The 27223-nt window shown below is 44.7% G+C and overlaps 2 protein-coding genes across 3 annotated transcripts in view; one reads left to right on the forward strand and one right to left on the reverse strand.

Moving 5' to 3' along the window:
• Nucleotides 1-27223, reverse strand: part of UPF2 (UPF2 regulator of nonsense mediated mRNA decay) — a 210224-nt gene that overhangs the window by 45613 nt on the left and 137388 nt on the right. The window lies entirely within an intron of this gene.
• PROSER2 (proline and serine rich 2) overlaps nt 1-27223 on the forward strand; it is a 38958-nt gene that overhangs the window by 8733 nt on the left and 3002 nt on the right. Inside the window, exons 2-3 of the mRNA XM_059056709.2 lie at nt 10591-10810; nt 26832-27084. Of these exons, the coding sequence (XP_058912692.1) occupies nt 10673-10810; nt 26832-27084 (391 nt within the window). The 5' untranslated portion in view covers nt 10591-10672. The remainder of the gene's footprint in view (nt 1-10590; nt 10811-26831; nt 27085-27223) is intronic.

A 27223-nucleotide genomic window follows, 5' to 3' on the forward strand; every position in this document is an offset into this window, starting at 1 on the left:
GCTCCAACTTTTCTTCTACATCAAAGGTCTGTTTTAAGGATACTCTCATGGTTTTAGAGTTTTACAATATAAATTTTGTGTTCATAGAAGCACTCTTTACAATAACCGAGACATGGAAGCAACCCAAGTGCCCGTCAGCAGATGACTGGATTAAAAACCATGGTATATATGCAATGGAATATTACCCAGCCGTAAGGAAGAATGAAATACTGCCATTTGACCTAGTGTGGATGGACATAGAGAGTATTCGCTTAGTGAAATAAGACAGAGAAAAACTAATACTATATGATATCACTTACACATGGAATCTAAAAAATAATACAAATGCATGTGTATACAAAACAGAAACAGACTCACAGACATAGAAAACAAACATGATTACCAAAGGGGAGAAGGGGGAAGGCAGGGACAAATTAGACATATGGGATAAACAGATACAAACGACTATACATAAAATAGATAAGCAACTAGGATATACTGTATAGCACAGGGAATTATAGCCATTATCTTACAATAACCTATAATGGAATATAATCTGCAAAAAATACTGAATCACTATGCTGTACACCTGAAGCTAACACAATATTGTAAAGCAACTGTACTTCCATACTAATTTTTTAAAAAATAAATAAAACATAAATTTTGGTTAAGTAACAAATACTAAGTCAGTATTTTGTGATAAATATTTTCCAAAATCCTGTGGCTATAGTTTTAAAAACAGAGAGAGCTTTGCCTGCAAGTCTAGTCTAACTGAGGAAAAGGAATTACGAGCATAATGAAATCTGACGTGACGAGTTGTATCAGAGGGACAAAGGTGGCGTCATGTGGTTAAAAAGTGGTGGAAAGTAAGCAGTAGGTACTGGAGGAGCCAGGCGATGGGCAGCCTCCCGAAGGAAGGCTAGATGGGGTTTGCCATGGTTCATGAGACAGGCTTTAAGGATGGGGAGGAGACGGAAGGGGAAGCAGTCCAAACGCGGCTCACACCCGGGCAGAGCATGAAGGAGACCCGGCTGGATACAAGGGTTCCTATTGTGGGAATAACTGTGAAGAGACAAGGTTAGGCCAGATTCCAGACACACTTTAAAAGCCCTATGTTCGGGCTTCCCTGGTGGCGCAGTGGTTGAGAGTCCGCCTGCCGATGCAGGGGACACGGGTTCGTGCCCCGGTCCGGGAAGATCCCACGTGCCGCGGAGCGGTTGGGCCCGTGAGCCATGGCCGCTGAGCCTGCGCGTCCGGAGCCTGTGCTCCGCAGCGGGAGAGGCCACAACAGTGAGAGGCCCGCGTACCGCCAAAAAAAAAAAAAAAGCCCTATGTTCTTACAGCTCCTTGGCAGGATTGGTTAGGAAAACGAAAATGGTGCCCACTTTGATAGACCTGTGGTCCCAAAAGGAATCCTGGATTTCAGAAAGGTTAATTAGGTCTTTGCAATTCACTGGCGAATGTTGCACTGAATCTTTTTTTAAAAATTATTATTGTTTTTTAAAATTTTATTTATTTATTTTTGGCTGCGTTGGGTCTTAGTTGCTGTGCGCGAGCTTTCTCTAGTTGCGGCGAGCGGGGGCTACTCTTCGTTGCAGTGCGCGGGCTTCTTATTGCGGTGGCTTCTCTTGTTGTGGAGCACGGGCTCTAGGCGCGAGGGCTTCAGTAGTTATGGCATGCGGGCTCAGTAGTTGTGGCTCACGGGCTCTAGATTGCAGGCTCAGCAGTTGTGGTGCACGGGGCTTCGTTGCTCCGCGGCATATAGGATCTTCCCGGGACAGGGCTCAAACCCCTGCATTGGCGGCAGGCGGATTCTTAACCACTGCGCCACCAGGGAAGCCCTGTTTTATTTTTAACAAAATTTTTGAGGGCCGAAAACTTGGAAGAAAATGAACTACAGGACCCCCAACGACTTTTACCTGCCTACCAGGTCAGCTCTGTACGTTTGTGTCTACATGTGCATCTTTGGTACTGAGAGGGATGGGAGGGGCCAGAGACTGTCCTTTATGTGTGAAATGGGAGATGGGACTGAGAGTTCTGTTGCGTTATCAGGTGTGTTGTCATAACTAGAGCACAGTCATTTCTATGGAGTTCATCTATAAATTATTTTTAGGGGGGGAAATGAAATGATTAGTCTAAGAATTTTATTCAAGCCGTAATTAAGTTGAATAGTAGAAAAGAAAGAATATCAGGACTCCATTTCCTTTTAACTTATGGATTAGGTTAATAAAACAATATAAAAGAGTCTTGGCATCGATTACAGCTTCATCTTCTAGGTGATTTCTCATTATAAAACTCATGTTTGTTAATGCACATCACTCCCATAAAAACAGGAATGAGCAGAGAACCAGACAGAAAACTATAGAAGCTATAGAAAACTATAAAAGTAGGACCCCTGTCTTCTTTGTTTGTGTAAATCAGAGCAAAGTACATCAGTACACGTTCCGACAAACAAAGGTTGTCAAAAACTGCCAGCATTAAGGCCAACAATGGCTATTTTGTGTTTTCTGATTATTTCATCTGAGAGTGTGTACATTCCATGAAAAATGGCTCTTTCTTTACTTTCACCCACTGCTTAACCATAGGAAAAGCCCGTGAGTGGTAATGAGCTGTGATGACTCAGAAACAGTTCCCACTGGGAAGCTCCTTCATTTTTAATGTCCTTGAAGGTCAAGAAGAACATATCTTTTTGAAAGCGGCTTGGCCATTAAATCATCATACTGGGATTTCTCAGGATATAGTCTTCAAGGTAATTTCTGTCCTAAGATTCTTTTTCTAGGTTTGGGAACAAATCTTCCCAACATTCTTGTGAATGGAGAATGAGATGATGAAAGAGTGGGATGTAGGTTCGCACATGGGTCTGGCCCTTCCTTGTGGATGGCCCAATATGGGAAGGGGGTGTTTTTAAAAAGCTCATTTCTCCTCCTTTCCCAGCTAAGCTGTGCTTCTGCTGACTGTACCGTAGCTGTGGTGGTTCATAGTGGTGTCTAGACAGGAGTCGGGGGTCTCTAAGCCTGATCATAGCCCACGGGGTTCAGAACCCTTAGACCCAACCTTTCTTTGCTTTTGTGAAGCGTTTGCCTTGGCTTTGAGTTGGAGCAGTTCTCTTTTTAAAGTGTAACGCAGACAGGCTAAGCAAAATTAGTTCCACATCACTTGGTTAAGGAGGATCATTTTCCCCTTGGTGTTCAGAACTGCAAAGACAATAATCACCCTTGTGATTTTGTTTAGCATGTCTGCGGGGAATCTAAGTCTCAGAAGACGCGATTCCCTTCCCCCCACCAAGTGGGACAAAGCTGAGTAGTTGAATGTAAGGGAGCTTATCTATTTGTTCCAGTTTAGATTCTTAGGTAAATTGGATACGGTCAACCTTTCCCTGGCTAATTTTGAGCTAAATTATGATCCAAGAAAAGTTTAAATTCAGGGTTTCTTCTTCCTAGTTAAGCCAGACCGCCTTCAGCGTTTCCCTCCTAAATCGCCCCGGGGTTTCTAGATTATGGGTGTCTCCTCTGCTTCTCTCATTAAATCCAAACTCATCTGTCCTGTGTCATCTCCTGAGATCTGGACTTTTCACAGTTTCCCACGTGATAAAATGATCTAATAAATCATTATCATTCAAACCTGCAGGAAATCTTCCTTATTGTTTTTCCGGCAGTAAGAGGTGGGTAAGAAAACAGTGTCGTGGAGCAGACCAGGTGTAGACTATAGTACAGTCGATGTGTGCCCCGCCCCCCATCCACCCATCCGCACCACTGGGATGTGTCCCTGGTTATGGATGTAAAATACAGGGCTGTGTGTGCTTTAAATGTATACACATGGATTGTGCTAAGACTCTAATTATAACTTTTCACTCCCTACATTTCAAGATCCATCACGCCATCGTCCAATTGATTGCTTCTGACTGATGAACAATATTCCATTGTAAAAGGTTTACCTTGTTTTTGCTTATTCTTGGAGTTCATCTTTTGTTAAATCTTTTCCCAAGTAATATAATGTATATATACATATATGCATCTTTATTTTATGCTATTTTAAATTAATTAATTAATTAACTATGGCTGCGTTGGGTCTTCGGTGCTGCACGTGGGCTTTCTCTAGTTACGGTGAGCAGGGGCTACTACTCTTCATTGCGGTGCGTGGGCTTCTCATTGAGGTGGCTTCTCTTGCTGCTAAGCACGGGCTTTAGACGTGCGGGCTTCAGTAGTTGTGGCACGTGGGCTCAGTAGTTGTGGCTCCTGGGCTGTAGAGCGCAGGCTCGGTAGTTGTGGCACACGGGCTTAGTTGCCCTGTGGCATGTGGGATCTTCCTGGACCAGGGATCGAACCTGTGTCCCCAGCATTGGCAGGCAGATTCTTAACCACTGCGCCACCACGGAAGTACAATTTTATGCTATTTTTAATGGTATCTTTTTTAGTTGTTGTTTGTGGCTCGTATATAGAAATTGATTTTTTTTTTTTTTTGTATATTGGTTTATCCCTAGTGACTTTGTTAAACTCTTGCTGATTCTAATAATTTGACAGAATTTTGGAGTTTTCTACACTGACTGTAATTATATGTGAATAATAACATCTTCCTTTTCAATCCCTATACATTTTTTTTCTTGCCTTATATGTGGGTTCTGACTTAATATACAATATAGAATAGAGGATGGGATGGTGGTAATTGGAGTGGTTTTAATGTTTTGCCATCAAATATGATGTTTGCTATAATTTTTATGGATATCTTTTATTGGGTTAAAAAAGTTATCTCTTCATAATTTGTGAAGTTTATTTTTAAATTATGCATAATATTAAATTCATCCAATGCTTTTTGTTGTCTATTGAAATGACTGTATGACTTTTCTCCTTTAATCAATTAATGTTGTACTGTATGTTGGAAAATCAATGTTATTCCAACCTTGCATTCTTGGGATTAAGTCATCTTGGTCATTATTTGCTTTCTAGATCCAGCTTACTAATAATTTTGTTTAGGACTTTTTGTATCTGTGTTCATGAATGACAGCAGCCTATAATTTTTTCTTCTTTATACATTCTTGGGTTTTGGCATCAAGGTTTTAATAGCCTCAAAATGAGATGAGTTTGTTTCTACTTTTTCTCTTCTCTGCAGAAGTTTGTGTAAACTTAGAGTTATTTGTTTCTTGAATGTTTCATAAAACTCTCTAGTAAAACTTTCTGGATGTGCTGTTTTCTTTGTTGTAAGATTTTTATATAATGATTCATTTTCTTTAATCATTATATTACTATTCAGATTTTTTCTTTTATTCTTGGTTTTAGTTTTAAGGAGATCGTCTCTTAGGAATTTGTTCATTTCATCTATCTTTTCAAATTTACTGGCATAAAATTGTTTATAATACCCCCTTTTCAATACCTGTGGCATCTATAGTTATGTTTCCCTTTTCATTCCGATATTATTTGCCTATTTTTTCTTGATTAGTTCTGCCAAAAGTTTGTCAATTTTATTAGCATTTTCAAAACAATAAATTTTGAAATTTAGTTCTCTATTGTATGTTTTTCTATTTATCTAATTTCACATTCTTTTTTCCCCCTGTCTATTCTGTGTTTATTCTTTTGGTTTTTTTCTAATTTAAATGTTTCTTGCTTGGTTCATTAAATTCCAGCCTTCTTTTCTAACACTGTAAGCATTTAAGTGATGTTTTAGCTAAATCCCACAAGTTTCAATAGAGTATTTTTATTATCATGTAGTTCTAAATACTTTCTACTTTCTAATAATATTTCTAAGAGTTACTCAGAAATATAAATTCCTAACGACATGGATTCTTCTGATTATCTTTAGGTCACTGATTTCTAATTTAATTGCTTTGTAGTAAAATAATGTGTTTTCTGATACCACCAGTCTTCTGAAATTTGCTGAGACTTGATTTCTGGCTCAGAATGCCATCAGTTTCCATAAGTATTCTATGTGAACATGAAAAAATATGTATTAAGAAGTTGCTTCGGGCTTCCCTGGTGGCGCAGTGGTTGAGAATCCGCCTGCCGATGCAGGAGACACGGGTTCGTGCCCTGGTCCGGGAAGATCCCACATGCCGCGGAGCAACTAAGCCCGTGAGCCATGGCCGCTAGGTCTGCGCTTCCGGAGCCTGTGCTCCGCAACGGGAGAGGCCACACAGTGAGAGGCCCGCATACCGCAAAAAAAAAAAAAAAAAAAAAAAAAAAAAAAAAAAAAAAAAAAAAAAAAAAAGAAGTTGCTTCAGGTCTTCCCTGGTGGCGCAGTGGTTGAGAGTCCGCCTGACGATGCAGGGGACACGGGTTCGTGCCCCGGTCCGGGAAGATCCCACATGCCGTGGAGCGGCTGGGGCCGTGAGCCATGGCCGCTGAGCCTGAGTGTCCGGAGCCTGTGCTCCGCAACAGGAGAGGCCACAACAGTGAGAGGCCCGCGTATCGCAAAAAAAAGAGAAGTTGCTTCACTTAGTATGTTGTAAGTGTCGCTTAGATCAAACTTGTTAATTGTGTTGTTTAAATCTTCTTTATTCCCAGTCTGCTGGATTTATCTATTGTTAAGAGTGGTGTGCAGAAATCTCCCACTATAACGGTGGGTTTATTAACTCATGTTATTTATATTTGAGGTACATGCAGGTAAATTGAAATTTTTGTCGTTTTGAAGTAATCCTCTTTGTTTCTAGTAATTCACTTTTGCCTTCGTTTCCTTTGTCTGATCTTACTGTAATGATTCCGGCTACTTCCTATCCATCCATTTCTCCTTCTCCGCAGGCAGCCTTTGTTGGAATTTTTCTCGTGTATCCTTCCAGAAAGATTCTATGCACATCAAAGCATAAACATAGATATTTTTCATTTATTTCCCTATACACATGGAAGTATACTAGACTCTGTTCTGTCCTTTAGCTCTTTCCACACTCCAAAATGTGTCCCAGAGAACACTGAGAGGCCTCCTCCTTTTAAATCACTTGTCCTGATTGCTTTTAGGCTCTCCCCCTGGTGCTGTCACCCTCCCAACTGTTGCCAGAGTCATCTTTCTAACCTATAAATGTGATGCTGCCTCTCTCCAGGGCTCCCCATCACCTGTGGGTGAAGTTCAAGATTCAAGGCCCTCTTCGCTCGGGTCCGCTTCTCCGTGTGCCTCTATTTGCACTTTCTCCCTTTTCCAGCTCTTTCTGTGTTGTGCTTTAGCTCATTTCAGGGCTTCACCCCAGCCACTCGCGACTTTTCAAATAGGCCATGTGTTGCTGACTCTCCTTCTGTGTTTGGAATGCTCAGCACGGTTTGTTGAAAGCTGAAATCTCAAACATCTCTTATTGCTGGCCTTTCTGAAAGTCTCTGAGCCCTCCCGGGGTGTATGAGCACCTTCCCCTGCTCCCAGGTGCCCTGTCTTGGCGCTGAACACGGTGATGCATCCGTCCTCCATTAGCGTTGGCTCCATGTGGCGGAATTACTTGTGGAACTTGAGAAAAATGCACATGCTCAGCTGTTACCCCCACAGATGTATTCAGTAGATCTGGTTCTGACCTGTTGCTGGATTAAGTTCCTCTGGGGAGGAGATGCCTCTTACCCATCGGTCTTTCTCTAGTACCTGGAATCTGCCCCATATGCACTAGGAGAACAGTAAACATCAGAAGAACATGCTAAGACTAGAAAGGAATATAGTGTTCTAAGTGAAGCAAGGATTGATTGATAGGACGAACTTTGATTCTGCCGCCTGTGGGGAGTGGGTTGAAGGTGATTGCTTTTAGGAGAGTGGTGACATCACAGTGGTGTTTCAAGATTAATCCAGCAGAAGAATGCAGCAAAAGGATGGCCAAGAGTGGAAAAAGCAAGAACAGTCAGATGTGGTAAAAATGGTCCTGAACTCGGGAAGGGGACCAGAAAGGAAGTGGATCCAACTGACATTGGGCAGGAAAAATCAACAGGGCTGGGCAGCTGGTTGGTTGCGAGTGGAAGGGACAGGGAGGGGTCAAAGGTGTCCCCAAAGCTGTTTGTGTGACGAGGCTGAAAGCCACTGTGCCTGAGGACGGGTCTTTGACAAGATGACTCATCTCTGGGGTTTGGTGAATAGTGGAAGGACCTAACTCCTTGGGCTGCTCTGCAGACCTGACTGTGGCCATCTGGAACTTTGACGGAGAGGGGTGATGGTGGGAGGAGGGCTGGATGCCTTCCATCCAGGCCATTCTAGGTCTTTCTGGAATGTGCAGGGGAGGATGAAGAGGAGGAGCTGCCTTCCTCTCTGGCTCCAGTGCACTCACTTTGGAGGTTCACTTGCTCCACCAGCTCCACCAGTTCCACCAGCACCATCAACTCGGATGGCTGCTATGCCCTGACCGGCCGTGCTCGGCAGACAGAGATTTACCAAGACTGTAGATCACTTGTGACCTTCAACCTTACCAGAAAAGGATGTTACTAGTAAATACCGAGCAACAGACACAGGAAGCCCAGGAGAATAAACAGAAACACGCACACGCGGCTCTAGTTTCCCTTCGTGGTGCTAGCTTGTGGCACCCCCGTAGTTAGCCTGCCCTGCGCCCTCTGGGAGAAGTCAGTTTCTTCATCTATGGAGCCCTCTTAGTCTCACCCTGGCCTCCCTTTTCTAAAGTGCACTGTTAGCAAACACAAAAAGTGAGCCCTTGTTTGGGCAAGGAGACTAGATACTGTGAGGTGGTCATGACCTCACAGACTCATGGCTCTGGCCGCTCTGTCAGATGGATCTGCTCCTGCTTCTTTATCTCACGCTCTCCCCTTTCCAGTGCAGACCTTGCCCCCCGCTCAGAAATCCACTCCCCATAGTGTCTCACCCATGGAATTCTATATTTTTGGCTCCTGGGGAACCAGGACCAGGGAGCCCCTGGTTCTCAATTCCTTAAGAGAGAAAGAAGATTGACAGCTTGAGCCTGTGAAGGATATTGAACCAAGGTTTCCACTTTCTCCCCGATAGACTCTGCCTTCTGGAGAAGTCTGATTAGCTTCCTCATCTTCTTTCATGGGAATAATTAGTGCAAGTCTAAACACTACAGTTTTACAGCATCAGAATAGCTTTTAAAATGCTAGTAGCACAGGAGAAAGGCGTGCTCTTGGATGGTGTAGTCAGTTACCACCCTCCACCCCACGGAGGGACCCATGTGCTGTCTCATTGCACAGATCCGGAGCCAAGTTCCAGGTCCTGCCCCACCGAGCACACGGTCCCCCGGGTCCCTCGCTGGAGGTGAATCAGTACCTCGCTTCCTGTCTTTCCTCTCACTGTTGTCAGGGGAAGACTCACTGCCTGCCCCCCCCCAAGATGGCACCTATGGTGGTTTTTAGCTCACGTGCCCCTCGGGATTCTTTAGGGGCTCGTAAGGCACCACCACCTGGTGGTGCTTTCAGTCTAGGGAGGGGTGAGCATCTATTTCCTCACTTGCCGTAACATCAAGTCATATGTAATGGACAGGACGCATATTCCCTTATTCCCTACTAGCCTTCTTTGGTCTTCTGGAAAGATTTGTTGAACTCAGTTGTCTGTTGTTCGGGGGCTGGGCTGAATTTCCTGCTGGAACAGTCAGAGGACTGTATGAGACTAGGGCTCGGGGGGGACAGTTTCAGTGTCCTTGTTCCTGAAAGTGGGAACATGAACTTCCCGATGGTATTAACTGATGGGACCTTAGCATTTTATGTAGAAACTGCAGTAGCATCATGGCCTCCAAAAAGTCTGGAATTTCAGAGATGTCAACCAGATTTCCATTAGTAATTTGTTAGCTCTTGTCACTTTACCTCATCCCTGAACTGTAACGAGGCTGGAAAAGGAACCATAATTTTGTGGCGTCTGAGGCAGAAAAGAATAGAATTTATAAGCAGTACAGGGAAAACCTGAGTCTGAGTGTGACAGAGCGTGAAAGTACAGACCTGAAGAGCAGAGGACAGCGCCAGAACATTATTTCATCAAATTTTCAGCATGAAAGAGATTTTTAGTACACCCATCTTTCCTTAAAAATAATTCTTACTACTACTCAACCATAAAAAAGAATGATATAATGCCATTTGCAGCAACATGGATGGACCTAGAAATGATCATACAGTCAGACAAAGACAAATATCATATGATATCACCTATATGTGGAATCTAATATATGAACTTAGCTACGAAACAGAAATAGACTCACAGACATAGAGAAGAGACTTGTGGTTGGCAAGGAGGAGAAGGGTTGGGGAGGGGTGGATTGGGAGCTTGGGGTTAGCATATGAAAACTATTATATATAGGAGGGATAAACAACAAGGTCCTGCTGTACAGCCCAGGGAAATATTGATATATTCAATATCCTGTGATAAACCATAATGGAAACGAATATAAAAAGAAATATATATGTATGTATAACTGAATCACTTTGCTTGTACAGCAGAACTTAACACAACATTGTAAATCAACTATACTTCAATAAAAAATAAAATAAAAATAATTCTTACGTCTTCATAATGGAGAAGGAGATAAAGGAGAAATGGAAATGAGCATCACCAAACAAGTTGACTTCGGGGGTCCTAATTATCTTAGTCCTAACGGTCGAGGCTGTGGACCAGCCGACTGTATCTCGTGACGCCTGTTCGTCCTGGGGGGAATGAGGCTTTCGCTGTCTGAGCTCACTAACCCTTGTCACCTTGTGCTTACTCCTCCAGAGGTGACCCACTACTTGGGCATGGGACACCGGCCCCTTCCCCGCTTCCTGTGATTGAGCCAGCGGCTGGGGTTACTGTGGGGATGCCTGTCCATCACCAGAAGTCAGACTCTTGGGAGATGGACCCTGACTTGTTGCCCGGCTGCAGGCTCGGCGACCTGAGCAGGGCGGGCAGTCTGGAGAGTTGGACCAGCAGCTCTCGTTCCAGAAGTCTCACTCTGGTGAGTCCCTGTTTCCCTGGTGCTCTGTGTGCTTGAATGTTGGCTGACTTCGCCCCCCTATCAGGAGTATCTTACCACATCCTTTTGGGGTAACTAGCTTGACGTCTTGGAATACTCGCTCTCTGAAGCGGCATTTCAGTGTGAATCGTATTCAGTTTTGCACAAAATCCAGAGCGGTGACAACCTGGCTGCTAAGACCCAGAGCACGCCGTGCCTGAAGGTGGCCACCAGCCCGGGCCAGGGCACCTGCCTTTCAGGTCCAGTGACTGCAAGAAGGGAAACACCTCACAGAATAACATCAAATTCACTTTAAAACAGATGTTTAAGTCCTTTACAAATATAAATGCTTTCCTATCCCTTTCTCTCGGCATCCAGACCTTTACATAAGTGTCAACAAGCTTTGGGAACTTTCACCAAAAGTCTGTAAAGTTAAGAGATGATCTTTTGGCCCTCCCCACCCCTCAGGGTGTTCACCTTTCAGGATGGAGACCTTCAGATTCATAGAGGGAAGGACAGGAGAGAGTCCACCTTGGATCTCAATAAAAATGGTCCATTGCTCATCTCAGCCCATCTTCAATGGGAGCCCAAATTTCCGAAAGATACACCAATCCCTAAAATTAACCCCAGCTATGCTGAACATAAGAAAGAAGTGTACAGAGGGCAGTTAATAGTAACAATAGAATTTTATAGGCTCCTACTTGCATATTTTCTTTTTTCAATCACCATGGTAAGTATGTAATAAATATTATTTGATTCGCCAAAGGAAAAATATATTACAAATTACTCTCTGAATAGCTGAGAATCTATAAATCCTTAAGAATAGAGAATTTAGGGGGGCTTCCCTGGTGGCGCAGTGGTTGAGAGTCCGCCTGCCGATGCAGGGGACGTGGGTTCGTGCCCCGGTCTGGGAAGATCCCACGTGCCGCGGAGCGGCTGGGCCCGTGAGCCATGGCCGCTGAGCCTGCGCGTCCGGAGCCTGTGCTCCGCAACGGGAGAGGCCACAACAGTGAGAGGCCCGCGTACCAAAAAAAAAAAAAGAATAGAGAATTTGGGACTAATTTTTTAATTTAAAAACTCCAGCCATTAGTGGAGTCTGTTCTCCAAAGCACAGTTAGGAAGCAGCTCAGCTCTGTTCTGACGTAGAGGGTATTTCTCAAACATGGCATGGATGACTTAGGAACCATAGTCTAAAGGCCTGCCCTGTGTGCGTGGTGAGGGAATAAAGTCGAGAATGGTCGTCAGATGACTTCGGTCTCTGAGGAAATGGGTATAGTGCATTATGAGTCAGTGCTCGAATTATTTTCTTGCCTTTCACGTTCATTTTCTTATTGAACTTGAGGCAAATCTCTTCACATCCTTTGTACCATGGCCTCTTTTGATAGAAAGTTGAAGCAATACCTGGTCTCTGTCTCTTCTTGGGAGAGTCCATAACCCCAGGTGTGTCACGTGCGCTGAATTTGGGGCAGGAAAGTCGCTACTTTTCTATCTCCACTGCAGTCATATAGGGTCCGTTCTTCACACGCACAGACTCATACCCACCCCCACCACATCCTCTGCGGTGGGTCAAACTCATATACTCCAAAGACAGAAAGGACTTGATTGAGCTCTGCAAACCCGTCCATGGAGGACTGCCTTCCATCTGTTCTATGTAGGTGATTTATCCCTTTGCTCAAATGCTGAAGCACTGTTTTCGGAGGTGAGGACAGAGGCAGAGCTGGCACTCTAGTGGCTGTGGTCCACCCTGACAGAATAGGCTGCAGATTTGCTTCCCCAGGCAGCAGGCTCTGAGATGGACAACGTTAAAGTACAGGAGGCTTATCAGGGCTGTTCCTGGGCTCAACATCTGGAAGGAAGAGGAAGCAGGATTTGGGCAGAGAGAGAAGCTGGGCTGTGAGGCAGACCCAACAGAGGCCTTGGCTGTTCCTCACGAGGCCCTGGCGCTGCTGGGCCGAGAGTGGAGCCTGGATACCCACTCCGCCATCAGCCCTGGGATGAGGACATCCCTGGAGGGAGCCACGACCTTGACAAGACAGTTCCTTTCAGTTGGAGACAGTCCCCAAAGGGCACTGACAGCTGAGGGCCACCTGCCAGCAGCATTCCTAACAGATGGGGGACCAGGTCCTTCATCCCCAGGGTGACCTGGGGGGCACATCACACTCCCTACCACGAAGGTGTAGGAGAAGAGGAACAGAGCCTTTTAGAGGGACCGAAGGCACCAGAGTAGCTGTAAGATGTCTGAACTAGAAGAAGCAAGACTGTGAAATGAATTCGGGGAGTTTACAAGAGACCACCATATAAATACAGCTCTTCACAGAGTGTCTGTCTAGGCAGGTGGGGTGTTCATTCTCCAGAAAAGAATATGATTTAACTAGCTGAGAAGAGGGGATGCTCTTAATACCCATAGGAATTAAGGAATTTCATAATGTGTGTGCCACTTTGAGGGTAGATTGGAAACAGCCCAAGTCCCCAAGCGTACTTCCTATTCATTTTTGTCTCTAACTTGGGCAAAACCAATGATCCAAATTCATTGCTAAGTTTCTGGAGATTTGATATTCAGTGAACTGTCTTGAAACCCTGCCTGGTCCCTTAGCAGACAAATCTTATAGCCCTCAAGTCACATAATAAGCCTGTGATCAGACAGCGGTCGTCAGCTCCTGATTACCCCTTCCTTCTCCAAAGCCTCTGAGGTCGTTTGGCCTCACCCATCGGTCGTGGAAGAAGGTAAAGCAAGTGGGGGCGAAGCCGTCTCCATGGCTGGCTCCGCCTGAAGTCTAAGCAGGACACGAGGAATCGGACATGCTTGTCGCCAGACAGTTTCAAGGAGAAGACACAGAACAGAGGCGTGGGAAGGAGAAGCAGACTGGTCAGTAGTAACCACATTGTCCTTTCAGCTCTGGCTCCTTCCCCAGATTGAACCCCAAACTTCCTGGACAGAGCAGCTATTTTAAAACAAAGCTAAACTGCTTTGAGGAGAGTTCAATTCAGTAAACATGCAGCAAATGCCTGCTACATACCAGATTGGATAGGTGATGGAATAAAACTCGGTTTTAATCTTTTCGGCAACTCACAGTTCAGTGACACGACAGGCACGCGGAGCTCTGGGACGTGTGGCAAGCTTATGTGGGGCCTCACGCACGACACCACGCACTTAAGGCGTTTGCCTCTCAGTCAGGACCGCTTTATGACGTTGCCAGTTCAGAGAAGTTTAAGGCGGCCTGGGAGCCCAGTGTTGTCCTTCAAAGCCATGATCCTTTCCATCTGTAATCAAAACTGCACACATATCTCATTCCCCGTGGGCTTGTCTGTGTCTCTTTCCGGCCACAAGTAGAGGTTTACATTAACCATAGTGAAAAATTACAACAGGGACTAGTTAGAAATAACCGTAGTTAAGCCCTTGTAATGAAACCGTGGGAAAGGCCACATGCACTTATGGTCTTTCTTATGAGGTTGCCAAAGTAAAGCGTGGCATTCACAGGGGGGTCGGAAGCACAGAAGACGCTGATTCCTATTTTCTTCTCGCTGCCCCTACGTTGTGTTTCAGCTCCTGGGGGGCGTCTCTCATCACTTTGGGTTTTTTAAGTCAATAAAGCCTTGCTCAAGCGTCAGGGAGATCATTTCGGTGTTTGTAGAAAGAGAATGTGACCATCAACTCCCATTCTGCCCAAACAAATACCCAAGGCCGCCTACCTGGGAGAGTTGGGGGTTAAGACATCTTGACTCATCTCAAGAATTTTTTCAGCCATCATAATCTTTCTTAAATTTTCTTGCTGGGCTTCCCTGGTGGCACAGTGGTTGAGAATCCGCCTGCCAATGCAGGGGACATGGGTTCGAGCCCTGGTCTGGGAAGATCCCACATGTCATGGAGCAACTAAGCCCATGCGCCACAATTACTGACCCTCTGCTCTAGAGCCGCGAGCCACAACTACTGAGCCCGCGAGCCACAACTACTGAGCCTGCGTGCTGCAACTACTGAAGCCCGTGTGCCTGGAGCCCGTGCTCCACAACAAGAAAAGCCACCACAATGAGAAGCCCGTGCACTGCAACAAAGAGTAGCCCCTGCTTGCCACAGTTAGAGAAAGCCCGTAAGCAGCAATGAAGACGCAACACAGCCAAAAATAAATAAATTTTTAAAATAAATCTATTAAAAATTTTTTTTTCTCTCTTTTTTTTTTTTTTTGGTTGAAGATACAGATAAGTTCTGCTGGTTCTTTTTTTTTTTTTTTTTCCTCCTTCACGAGGAGTTACCACTGTTGTCTTAATCTGCCGTTAAATCCAATTTCTTTGTTTAAAAGAAAAGCAAAACAAAAGGAAAAAAAAGCCTAAGAACTGAATTAATTCAGTGGCTTTTTTAGGTGGGGGTTATTTTAGTATGAGTGTTTTAAGCCTTCTTGACTTTTTTGTTCAGCCAAACAAATAAAGGTTTTTTTCCTCTCTGCCATTTGCCTAAAAACAAATCTCCTGTCCCACATTTGCACTCCCATAGGTATGTCTAGGATCGCTGACTTTTATCACTGCTGGTCGCATTTGTTGTAAGAGTTGGTCATCCAGCCAGGACCATGTTCCTCTCAGAGCTCCACCAGGACTAGAGGGACAATTTTGCCGTCATCTTTGCAGGAGAGGATACATGGCACCAGTCCGGGACTCTGTCCTCCTCCTCATGGGAGACTTGTGCAGCGTGCGTTGCAGTTACGGCAGTAGATTTGGCGTTTTGAATTTTCTGGTTTGAATACATTAGAAATTATTTCTTCACCATCATAATACATAGATTAGGGTAGAAATGTATGTACTCCTAAGTTCTTGAAGCAAAACAGTGTTTCCCTGAGAGGCTTGTGGACATCACCTGCAGTCAGCATGGTAGGTGGGATAGCACAGGTGAGGGATGTTTTTCTAGACTGTTCTTTTAGCATCAGGAGATTTGTAGCCTTAAAGAACTTCCCTTTATCCCACATCCCAAACTGGTGCATTAAAAACTTCATTGATAGAAAGGAAATTTTTAAAAAAATTTTCTGCTGTCAACCTACTACCTTCCAAATAATAAGGACAAACGTTCGTTCTCTTCCATTCACCCCTTTCCAAGAAAGCTGCTATGTTTTCTTATCCTCATTTCCTCTCTGCTTAGTTCTTTGGGAACTGAGTTAGCAAATCTCTCATCCAACAGCACCAGTGGTCAAGCAGGGGCCACCCTGGCCAGGGCGTCAGCTCTCTTCCCTCCTCACATGGGGCCACTGGGCCACTGCCTTGCTTTTTTTTCCCTAAATGTATTGTAACGGCTTTATTGAGATGTAATTCACATACCCTGTGGCTCACCCATTACAGTCCGCCATTCAGTGGTTTTTAGTAGATTCACAGAGATGTGCAACCATCATCACAACCAAATTTAGAATATCTTCATCACCCAAAAGAAACCTGTGCCCACTAGCAGTCACTTCCCGCTTCCCTGCAACTGCCCTAGGCCCCGGGCAACCTCTCATCTGCTTCCTGGCTCCACAGATGTGTCTGTGCTCGTGGCCTTGCCCTTCAGGCTCTGCCTCCTCCCCGAGGCCCCCGTCTTCCTCTTTAACGTCCCTGCCTGAGAGAGGCAGCAGCAGCATCTCCTGGGAATAGAGGTGTAGACAGAACTCTCTCAGCCAAGGGCCACGTGCCCCTTTTCTGGCCCTGAATTTCTGACTCACCAGCCCTTGGCACTGCAGCTTTTCTCTGTTTCTGCTTCCTTTCTTCTCCTAGGTACAGACAGAGTCCGGGTTCATTTGGAGGGCAGCTTCTTGTTTGGGGAATTAGGCAACAGAGTCCACGGCGTATTTGGCCCTGCCCCTTAGGTCAAGACTCAAGGCCAGGCTGATCAAGAACAAGTCACCCAGCCTGTTCTCCAGCCTCTAATGCTCGAGAGACACCTTGGATAGTTCACGAGGCAAGAATCTGAGTCTGCCAGGACCTGGGGCTCTGATCGCTGACCGGCCTGTTTAAAACTGATTTATGGGGACTTCCCTGGTGGAGCAGTGGTTAAGAATCCGTCGGCCAATGCAGGGGACACGGGTTCAAGCCCTGGTCTGGGAAGATCCCACATGCCGCGGAGCAACTTAGCCTGCGCGCCACAACTACTGAGCCTGCGCGCCACAACTACTGAGCCTGCGCTCTAGAGCCCGCAAGCCACAGCTACTGAGCCCGCGTGCCACAACTACTGAAGCCCGTGCGCCTAGAGCCCGTGCTCCGCAACAAGAGAAGCCACCGCAGTGAGAAGCGCGCGCACTGCAACGAAGAGTAGAAGCCCCCACTCGCTGCAAGTAGAGAAAGCCCACGCGCAGCAATGAAGACCCAATGCAGCCAAAAATAAATAAATAAATTTATAAAAAGAAAGGGAAATAAGTAGAACAGAACAGAAAGCAAGCAGAGAACTGGTTCTGGCCTTGGCCACTCTACAAAATAGTTGTGCGACCCTTGGAAAGTCATTACATTGCCTCTGCACCCGGTTTTCACACCTTCAGGTGAGGGAGCTGGACTGACTGATCTTTGTGTTGCATGTGTCAGTCCGTGAGTCCTGTAGTTTGTCACACAACATAAAATGGTTGAATAGGATTTTCCCCTTCTAAGCTTATTTTCCAAATGAAATCTTATGTTGGGACTCCTTGCTCTGAGGTTGGATTGGACGTGTGGGGTTTATATACCTACCCTATTCTCACTTTTGCCACTCACTTAATTGGTAAATGGGAGTGTGTCTTAAGCTGACGGCATGTTACAGGTCAGTTGCCTATTTAATTCTACTGTCTGTCTAACCAAAGAGAAATCATTATACCCAGCCAAAGTATCAATAGATTATCTAAAATCTTGGGAATAACCCTATTGAAGCTCTGAGTTGGGAAGGTCAAAGTAGGAGGAAAAGGGTAGAGAGCATTCATTTATTTCCCCAAGACGTTTAATTCAACAAATAGTTGGGGCTAAGACTTTTTTGGTTCCGGTTACCATTATCACGTCACCCTAACAACATCCATGGTGGTTGTAATTATTAACTAGAGGGATCTTTGTCATGCTAAGAGCCCTACTCATTTCATTTATTTTTTATTTATTTTTTTTAACATCTTTATTGGAGTATAACTGTTTTACAATAGTGTGTTAGTTTCTCCTTTACAACAAAGTGAATCAGTTATACATATACATATGTTCCCATATCTCTTCCCTCTTGTGTCACCCTCCCTCCCATCCTCCCTATCCCTCCCCTCTCGGTGGTCACAAAGCACAGAGGTGATCTCCCTGTGCTATGCGGCTGCTTCCCACTAGCTATCTAATTTACATTTGGTAGTGTGTATATGTCCCTGCCTCTCTCTCGAGCCCTACTCATTTTAGACTTGCAGGGTTTTTTGTTGTGGTGGTGGTTGAATCACCGAGCTGAACTTCTCTGCATGGAGAGAAGAAAAATGCGAAATGTCTTAGGGTGACTCTGGGAGGAGCAGGGTTGGTGCGGTGTGTGCTGAATGACGGGCGTGGGGTAACCTAGCAAGACTCAGGCTAGATTAAGAGGAAAGAGGAGGAAAGAGGAGGCAGGATGCTCTGCGCCACCTGCCAACCCGCAATAAGTCTGGAAAAATCACAAAACAAGTAGCATCGCTGAATTTTTTATGAAAATTTCGTGTTCGGGTGGCCAGAGGGCCAAGACAGACCTACATGGTGAGGAGGCAGCTGACACTGCGGTTACAGTGACTGCATCCTGGACACAAGGCAAACTCTCAGTTCTGTGCAGAGTTCACAGATGCCTCAGACATGGCTCTTTCCTCTACGTATAAAGTCCAGCAAAGGTGAAATGCATGGGTGATGAACAACTACAGTAAAAAATAGAATTTTAGGGCTTCCCTGGTGGCGCAGTGGTTGAGAGTCCGCCTGCCGATGCAAGGGACGTGGGTTCGTGCCCCGGTCCGGGAAGATCCCACGTGCCGCGGAGTGGCTGGGCCCGTGAGCCATGGCCGCTGAGCCTGCGCGTCCGGAGCCTGTGCTCCACAACGGGAGAGGCCACACAGAGAGAATGCCGTGTACAGAAAAAAAAAAAAAAAAATTTATACGAAGAGTCGATTCTTCCTGTTAAATAACCCTCAACTTCATCTGTTTCTCTCTGTTCCCATCACAGTGGCTCTACTTTAGGTGACTTTTAACATTTGTCTAAATTGTTTCCATATTCAGCGGTCCATACTGTTTCCTATTTTCCACACTATAGCCAATGTGATCTCTACAAAATATGTATCTAACTACCCCTGGTCCCTTTCTGTTTAACTCTCGCCCACTTCTTTCAGATTATTGACAATCATTTCATCTCCAGAGTTTTTCCATATCAGAACCCCTGCCCCCAAAGTGTGAATTGACACCCATACTATGTTTCCCTAACTCGCCATCGTCACCTTGTCATAGCCATTTTGTCTACTTTCTAGTCTGAAGCCCTCATTAGACGGGCTAAACCAGACAGCAAGAACATTATTTACACCCTCGTATATACATTGCCTGATGCTTACTAGATGCTCAAATATTTGAATTCATGATTCAGTGGGTGCTATGGGGGTAGGCTGCAGGTGTGTTGGCATTGAAACTGGACCAGGAAGGACAGGTGAGATGTGGCTGTGCAGTCATGGGCATTGCTGACAGAGAAACAGGTCTAGGAAATTGCAAGTTATTTGATATGATTATACGGCAAGAATTAGCAAACCCCACTCTGTGGACTAAATGTGGCCCCCCGCCTGTTTTTGTAAATAAAGTTTTATTGTAACAAAGCTAATAAGCTCCTTCATTTACATATCACCTGTAACTTTAACACTGCGTTGACAGAGTTGAATAGTTGCCACCATTAAGACTGCAAAGCCCCAAATATTTACTATCTGGCCCTTTACAGAAAAAGTTTACCACTGCTATAGAGTATAAAGGGGAGAGGAGTAGGAGTGACATTTAAAAGGTAAGTAGGGTGGCCCCTGCTTGCCGCAACTAGAGAAAGCCTGTGCGCAGCAACGAGGACCCAACACAGCCAAAAGTAAGTAAGTAAATAAATAAATTTAAAAGGTAGGTAGGGCCAGATCCTGGAGTTCTCAGAATAAAGTGTAAACCTATTAGTCATATATTCTGTAGACATGAAGGACTTATAAGATTTTAACCCTTGTTCTTTTGTTAAAACCTATTCCTCTCTTCTTTGGTTCAGTGCTCAATAAAAAGTATTAAAGAAGGAATGCCTGTGCCCATTTTCCCCTGTAGTATCCTGCTACTCTTCTAATGTGCCTTCCCACGGATCCTCTTATTAGAGGGGAAAATTGAAGTTCTTAAGGGCTACACAACTGCTAGATATGTAAACTGATAAACTTACAGAGATCTAGTTAATACGAAACTGTTACAATTTGAACTGGAGAAACGTTTTCCTTAAAATCACTCTGTTCCCCCCGCAGCCCCACCCAATCTCAAAAGAAGTGGAACAGAAAGATATGCCATGAACTAAAATCTAAGGGCACACTGTTTCCTAAGTTCAAACTTAAAAAAGGAAATCCATATAAAATCTGATTATAATGAAAGGAAAATTATAATCTGTCTTGTGGATATATATGCAAAAATTCTAAACAAGATGTTAGCAAATCAGATTCAGTGTTGTATAAAAAGGCTAATAACATCACAACCAAGTTGGACTTATTCCAAGAATGCAAGGTTGGTTTAATAGTTGAAAATCAATCACCATACTTCAGTACATTAACAGAATAAGTGAGAAAATTGTGACAACTAAAATTGTCTCCAGACATTGCCAAATGCCCCAGGGAGGGTAAAATCATCCCCAGCTGAGAACCACTGCAATAAATGAAGAAAAAACCTTTGACAGAGTTCAAAACCTATTCATTATTTTAAAGACAAACACACTTAGCAGACTAGGAATAGAAGAGAGCTTTCTTAGTCTGATGAAGATCATCTTTTAAAAACCTACAGCAAACACTGTACTTAATGGTGGAATATTGAAAGCTTTCTCCCCAACATTGGGAACAAGATGAAGATGCCACTTCTGTTCAGCTAACTGGAGGACCTTGGTGGTATGATAAGGCAGAATAAAGAAAATGAAAGGCATGAGGAATGGAAAGGAGGAAATAAAAACCTCTCATTTATAGACACCACTGTTTATGTAGAAGACTGAAAAGCACCTACAGATAAACTGTTAGTACTATGCAGCAAATCTGTTAAATTTGCTTATTTCAAGGTCAGTATATCTTGTATTTCTATAGACCAGAAACATTTAGAAAATGTTCAAAGTGATGCCATTTCTAATAGCATCACAAAACATCAAATACCTAAGAGGAGAGATAACAAAATCTGTAAAATCTCTACACTGGAAATTACAAGATATTATTGAGAGAAAATAAAGAACAGGATCAAGGCATATCAAACGTTAGTTCATCAGTATTACCCAGAGGGTCTGTTGAAAGAGATTGAAGGCCCAACCCCTTAAAGTTTCTGATTCAGTAGATCTGAGATGGGGCCCAAGAATTTGTATTTCTAACGAGTTCGTGGGTGCTGCTGCCACTGCTGGGTGAAGGACCACACTGTAAGAGCCACTAATCTAAATAAGTATACCATACGGATAGAAAAAATACTGTAAGACATCAGTTCTACTCAATTTGAAGAACTTCCATGAAGTCCAATCAAAATCCCAGCATGGGTGTGTGTGTATATTTATGTGTATATGGAAACTGACCAGCTGATACTGGAAATAAAAAGGGCCAGCACAGACCTAAAGAAGAACAGCAAAACAGGAGGGCTTCAAACTCGGGACATACTATAATGTTATAATTAAAACAGTGTTTTATCATTGTACAAACAGACAAGTAGACAAATGAACAGAAAAGAGAATCTAGAAACAGATGGACTCATGACCTGTCACCTGATTTACAACCAAGGGGACCTGCAGTGGGGAAATGATAGTCTTTTTTTTTTGGCTGCATTGGGTCTTTGTTCCTGCGCATGGACTTTTCTCCAGTTGTGGCGAGCAGGAGATACTCTTCATTGCGGTGTGCGGACTTCTCATTGCGGTGGCTTCTCTTGTTGCAGAGCATGGGCTCTAGGTGCATGGGCTTCAGTAGTTGTGGCACTCAGGCTCAGCAGTTGTGGTTCGTGGGCTCTAGAGCACAGGCTCAGTAGTTGTGGTGCACAGGCTTAGTTGCTCCGAGGTATGTGGGATCTTCCTGGACCAGGGCTCAAACCTGTCTCCCCTGCATTGACAGGCAGATTCTTAACCACTGAGCCACCAGGGAAGTCCCAAAACGATAGTCTTTTCAAGCAGTTTTCCTGGAACAGTTGTGTTATCAGTGTAGAAAATAGCGAATTGTGACCTCACACCATACACAAAAGTTCATTCCGATGAACTGTAGCACTAAATATGGAAGTTTATAAACAACCATGCTTTTAGAATAAATAAAAGCAGGTGAACGTCTTCATGACCATGGAGTAGGTAGTGGTGTCTTAAATAGGACACAAAAAGCTCTAAAGAAAAGACTGATACATTGTACTACACTAAAATTAAGGACTAGTCACCAGAAGACCCCCATTAACAGAAAGAAAAATCAAGCCACTGGGTAGGAAAAAAAATTTGCAATAAATACACCCAAAAAGGATTTGTATCAAGTATACATAAAAGAACTCCTACAAATTATTTCTTTAAAGACAACTTGATAGAAAAATAGGCAAAAGACTTGAACAGGCACTTCACAAGAGGATCTCCAAACAGCCAGTTAAGTATTATGAGGAAAAAAATCTCAACACTGCTGTCTGCTTGGGAATGTACTAAATATCAGGGGATGGTACCACATGCAGGGCCATGCACCAACCAGTGTGTGTTGGTCCAGCCGCTTGGGAGAACTGTTAGGCTATGTCTACCAAAGCAGACACGTATCTTATGACCCAGCAGTTGTATACAGGTATATATTGCTTCTCTTCCCAGCAGTGTTCTGTTCTGCTACCTAAGCCATGCTGTAGGTATCTCTCCCCAGCAATATTCTGTTATTCCTGTTTGCTGAACCCATGCCATGGACAGCCCCCTTTTCCTGAGTGGACTTCCTTCAGGATTCAGCTAACATGGCCAAGCTAGTTTGAGAAATTTGCATGTGTTCTTGTGCTAATCATCCCCCAAACAAGTATATACTGTGCCTGAAACTAAAGAAAAGTCTCTAAACCTCTGGACACTGCAGGCTCAGTGATGGGCCTGGATAGGTGGGCATTTGAAGACCTCTCAGATCACGGTATGAAGTGCATTATTCTATACCACATGGACCAACTCTTAGTCACCTTTGCTTCCACTATATTTTTTCCTGTTGTTTTATCAAAATTTATTTTCATCGTAGAGACTCAAATACTTTTATAAGGTTTATAAAAAGCATTAGCCTTACTTGTACCCCTGCCCCCATTTCCAACTCACCGGAGGCAATGACTTTTAACTCATTCCTGTTTGTTATTTACCTTCATTTCCCCCCGCTATCGACATTTTATCCTTTCAGTACTTTTTGTATTTGTGGATATATGAAGTATGCATATATTGATATTTAAATCGAGGCAACTCTTGCTTATCTGCACTTTTTTTCACTTAACATAGTCTTTTGAAAACACCATTTAAAATGGCTGTATAATATTCCATCTGTGAATGTGCCCTGATTTGTTCAACCATACCTTTATGTTTGGACATTTTAGGTGGTTTCTCATTTTCTTGCTACCATAAATACTGATATAATTAGTATACCTGTGTGTGTGTGTGTGTGTGTGTGTGTGTGTTGCTATAGAGGAATTGACTCACAGATACATGCTTTGTCTAATAACTTTTAGTTTTTCCTGTGGTTGATAATTGCTTTGGTTTTATTTGCTTGCTTTGTTCATGTTCTGTGTGGCCCCATGGCTCGCTCTGAACTAGGCTGGTTGTTCACTGCACAGCTGACATCCTGGGGACAGCACCATTATCCTGGGGTTCCCTCAGCTTTCTCTCATTCTCTCCTATATTCTGGCTCCCAGGTTTTTCTTCTTGGTTCCTCCCTTGTCTAGGGGAACAGCCCTACCTCCACACCCCTGCAGTAGCTTCCTGAGAAAGGCACACATGGGAGATCTGCTGGTTAGACCTTGTGTGTTTTAAAAACACCATTATTGGGACTTCCCTGGTGGTGCAGTGGTTAAGAATCCACCTGCCAATGCAGGGGACACAAGTTCGAGCCCTGCTCCAGGAAGATCCCAATGCCGCAGAGCAACTGAGCCCCTGCGCCACAACTACTGAAGCCCACACGCCTAGAGCCCGTGCTCCGCAACAAGAGAAACCACTGTAATGAGAAGACCGCACACTGCGACGAAGAGCAGGCCCCGCTCGCCACAACTAGAGAAAGCAGCAACGAGTACCCAAGGCAGACAAAAATAAATAAATAAAATAAATAAATTTCAAAACACACACACACACACCATTATTCTACTCTAACTTTAACTTGATTATGTACGAATTCTAGTTCTGAATTCATCTGGAATTTTAAAGGAATCACAACATTGTCTTCTGGCTTCCAAAGCTGCTGCTGAGGGCTTCCCTGGTGGCGCAGTGGTTGAGAGTCCGCCTGCCGATGCAGGGGACATGGGTTCGTGGCCCAGTCTGGAAGGATCCCACGTGCCGCGGAGCAGCTGGGCCCGTGAGCCATGGCTGCCGAGCCTGTGCGTCTGAAGCCTGTGCTCCGCAACGGGAGAGGCCACAGCAGTGAGAGGCCCGCGTACCGCAAAAAAAAAAAAAAAAAAAGCAAAGCTGCTGCTGAGAAGTCTGTTGCTGTTCTGACTCATGTTTTGTTATGTGACCCGTTTTCCACTCTGGGAAGCTTTTAGTACCTCGCCTCGTCTCCCATGGCTGAAATTTCAAGGGATGGGCCTCAGCATAGGTCTGTTTTATTCCTGTTCATCAGGTTATTCTAACGACCCTTTGATCTGGAAACTCACATCCTTCTGTTTAAGGACATTTCCTTGAATAATTTTACTTGTTTACTTTGATCATTTCTTCCCCTCGATTTTTCCTCATTCCTCTTTCTGGAACACATTATTCAGATGTTGGCCCTCCCACTCGTATTCTCTAGTTTTCTTCTTAAAACATTTTCTTTGACTTTTCGTTGTACTTTTCCGGTTTCTCTACTTTAGGCTTCTATTTCATTTTTTCTTCTGTCATAGTTTTAATTTCTAAGAGCTCTTTTCTGTCTTCTAGTTTTTCAAAATAGCATCAGATTCTTGTTTATGGTTTCAGTCTCTCCTCTGATCCCTCTGAGGATGTTCACGACCATCTTTTTGGAATTTTCACCATTCGGCATAGTTTGTTTCTTGTAAGTTGCCTTTTTTTCCTTCTTATCTTGTTTTGATGTGTCTTTCATGTTATAGGTTTTTCTCAGCTGCTTGCTGATCATTAGCTATATGAACACACTTAAGAGTAGAATGTTAAGAAACTGATTAAGAATTCTGTGCTGGGGTTTGTTGACGGTCATTTCACTGGTAGAGTGATCTTGCTGAGCTGTTTCCCTGGGGAGCCCAAGGTGTCCACCTCTTGGCTCTTGGACCATTCACTGCCCCAGAGAAGACCCTTCCAATCCTCTGTCCAGGGGGTCAGTTTGATTCCCTGACTCCCAGTTCTCAGATTGGTTCTTTACCACGAACTTGGCTTGATGCCCCCCGGCTTTACCTTCTTTAAGAATAAACATCTAGGGCTTCCCTGGTGGCGCAGTGGTTGAGAGTCCGCCTGCCGATGCAGGGGACGCGGGTTCGTGCCCCGGTCCGGGAGGATCCCACATGCCTCAGAGCGGCTGGGCCCGTGAGCCATGGCTGCTGAGCCTGCACGTCCGGAGCCTGTGCTCCGCAACGGGAGAGGGCACAACAGTGAGAGGCCCGTGTACCGCAAAAAACCCCCAAAACCAAAACCAAAAAAAAAGAATAAACATCTAGTTTTCTGCCTGGGTGACCGGATTGCTTCTGAAAGAGACTCTCGTCCAGTGCTGCTCTTTTCAATGTCATCTTAGCCAGACTTCCAGAACTGCCCAGCCCCTCCCCGACGCTGGGATGAGCCTTGTGAGGCCTCCCCATGCCACAGCAGGTGGATTCCAGCCCCACCCCGAGCTGCTGACTAAAATTCACCTTTCTTGGGTCCTCTGAGTCAGTCACCACCTGTCCTTCTGCTGTCTACCTTCCCAAATGTTGCTATCACCTCATTTCCTATTATATTTGTTTTTGTGACTTGTATCTTTAAAAAGGGATAAAGCCCATTTTTGTTTTAGTGAGCTTTCTGGAGGGAGAGGAGATAAACGTGTGAGTTCACTCCACTGTCCTTAACTAAAGATCCCCGCCATTGCTATTACGGGGAAACCAACCATATCTGTTAGCAGTAAGTTGAAAAGACCTCTTCCATGAGGATATGGGGAGGGGGAAGGGTAAGCTGGGACGATGTGAGAGAGTGGCCGGGACATATACACACTACCAAATGCAAATTAGATAGCTAGTGGGAAGCTGCCGCATGGCACAGGGAGATCAGCTCGGTGCTTTGCGACCACCTAGAGGGGTGGGATAGGGAGGGTGGGAGGGAGGGTGACGCAAGAGGGAAGAGATATGGGAACATATGTATATGTATAACTGATTCACTTTGTTGTAAAGGAGAAACTAACACACCATTGTAAAGCAATTATACTCCAATAAAGATGTTAAAAAAGAAAAAAGAAAAAAGAAAAGACCTCTTCCAAGGGGATACTGAAGAATTGCTTTCTTGTCGTTGACTCGCGAGGGACAAAAGTGTCTGAGACCCGTCATCTGCTACACCTTTTGGACAAACTTCTTCCTCACGCAAGTCGGATGGTGGGGGACACACAGGCAGAGGTGCGCCAGCAGGGCTGTCTGGATGGCGCACTTTCCCCAGACGGGAAATTGGAGGGTGCCTTGAATTTCACCCCAGTCTCTGTATTGATCCCTACATTGTTGCGGGGTTTTTTTCCCTTCAGTGAAACCACTGTTGCTTTCCTTCCTCATGTCCAAACCTTCTGTACAGGATGATGAGAGCCTGAAGTACCTCACACATGAGGAAAAGGACGTCCTCCTGTTTTTTGAAGAGACGATCGATTCCCTGGAAGACAATTTTGAGGAACAGGTGCTGTGTGACGGCGATGCTCGGTGCCACTCTCCGCGGTCTCTGGAAGAGAGCGTTTCCGGTCCCTCCGAGCCAGAGGATGTCGTGGACTTAGTGCAGCCGGGCCCTGGAGCCGGGGAAGCCGAGAGCCTTCGGGATGTGACGGAGGCAGCAGGTGAGGACCAGAGAACAGGTCCCCCACCTCTGACGTGGCTTGTCGTGTGGTACAAGACACAGAGGCCCTCCTTTCTGTCGTGTTCTCTGTGTTTCCAGCCAGTATAGTAGCTCGTGGGGCTGATCGGGGTAGAAGCATC

Source organism: Kogia breviceps, chromosome 3 (assembly GCF_026419965.1).
Source record: "Kogia breviceps isolate mKogBre1 chromosome 3, mKogBre1 haplotype 1, whole genome shotgun sequence".
NCBI lineage: Eukaryota > Metazoa > Chordata > Mammalia > Artiodactyla > Physeteridae > Kogia > Kogia breviceps.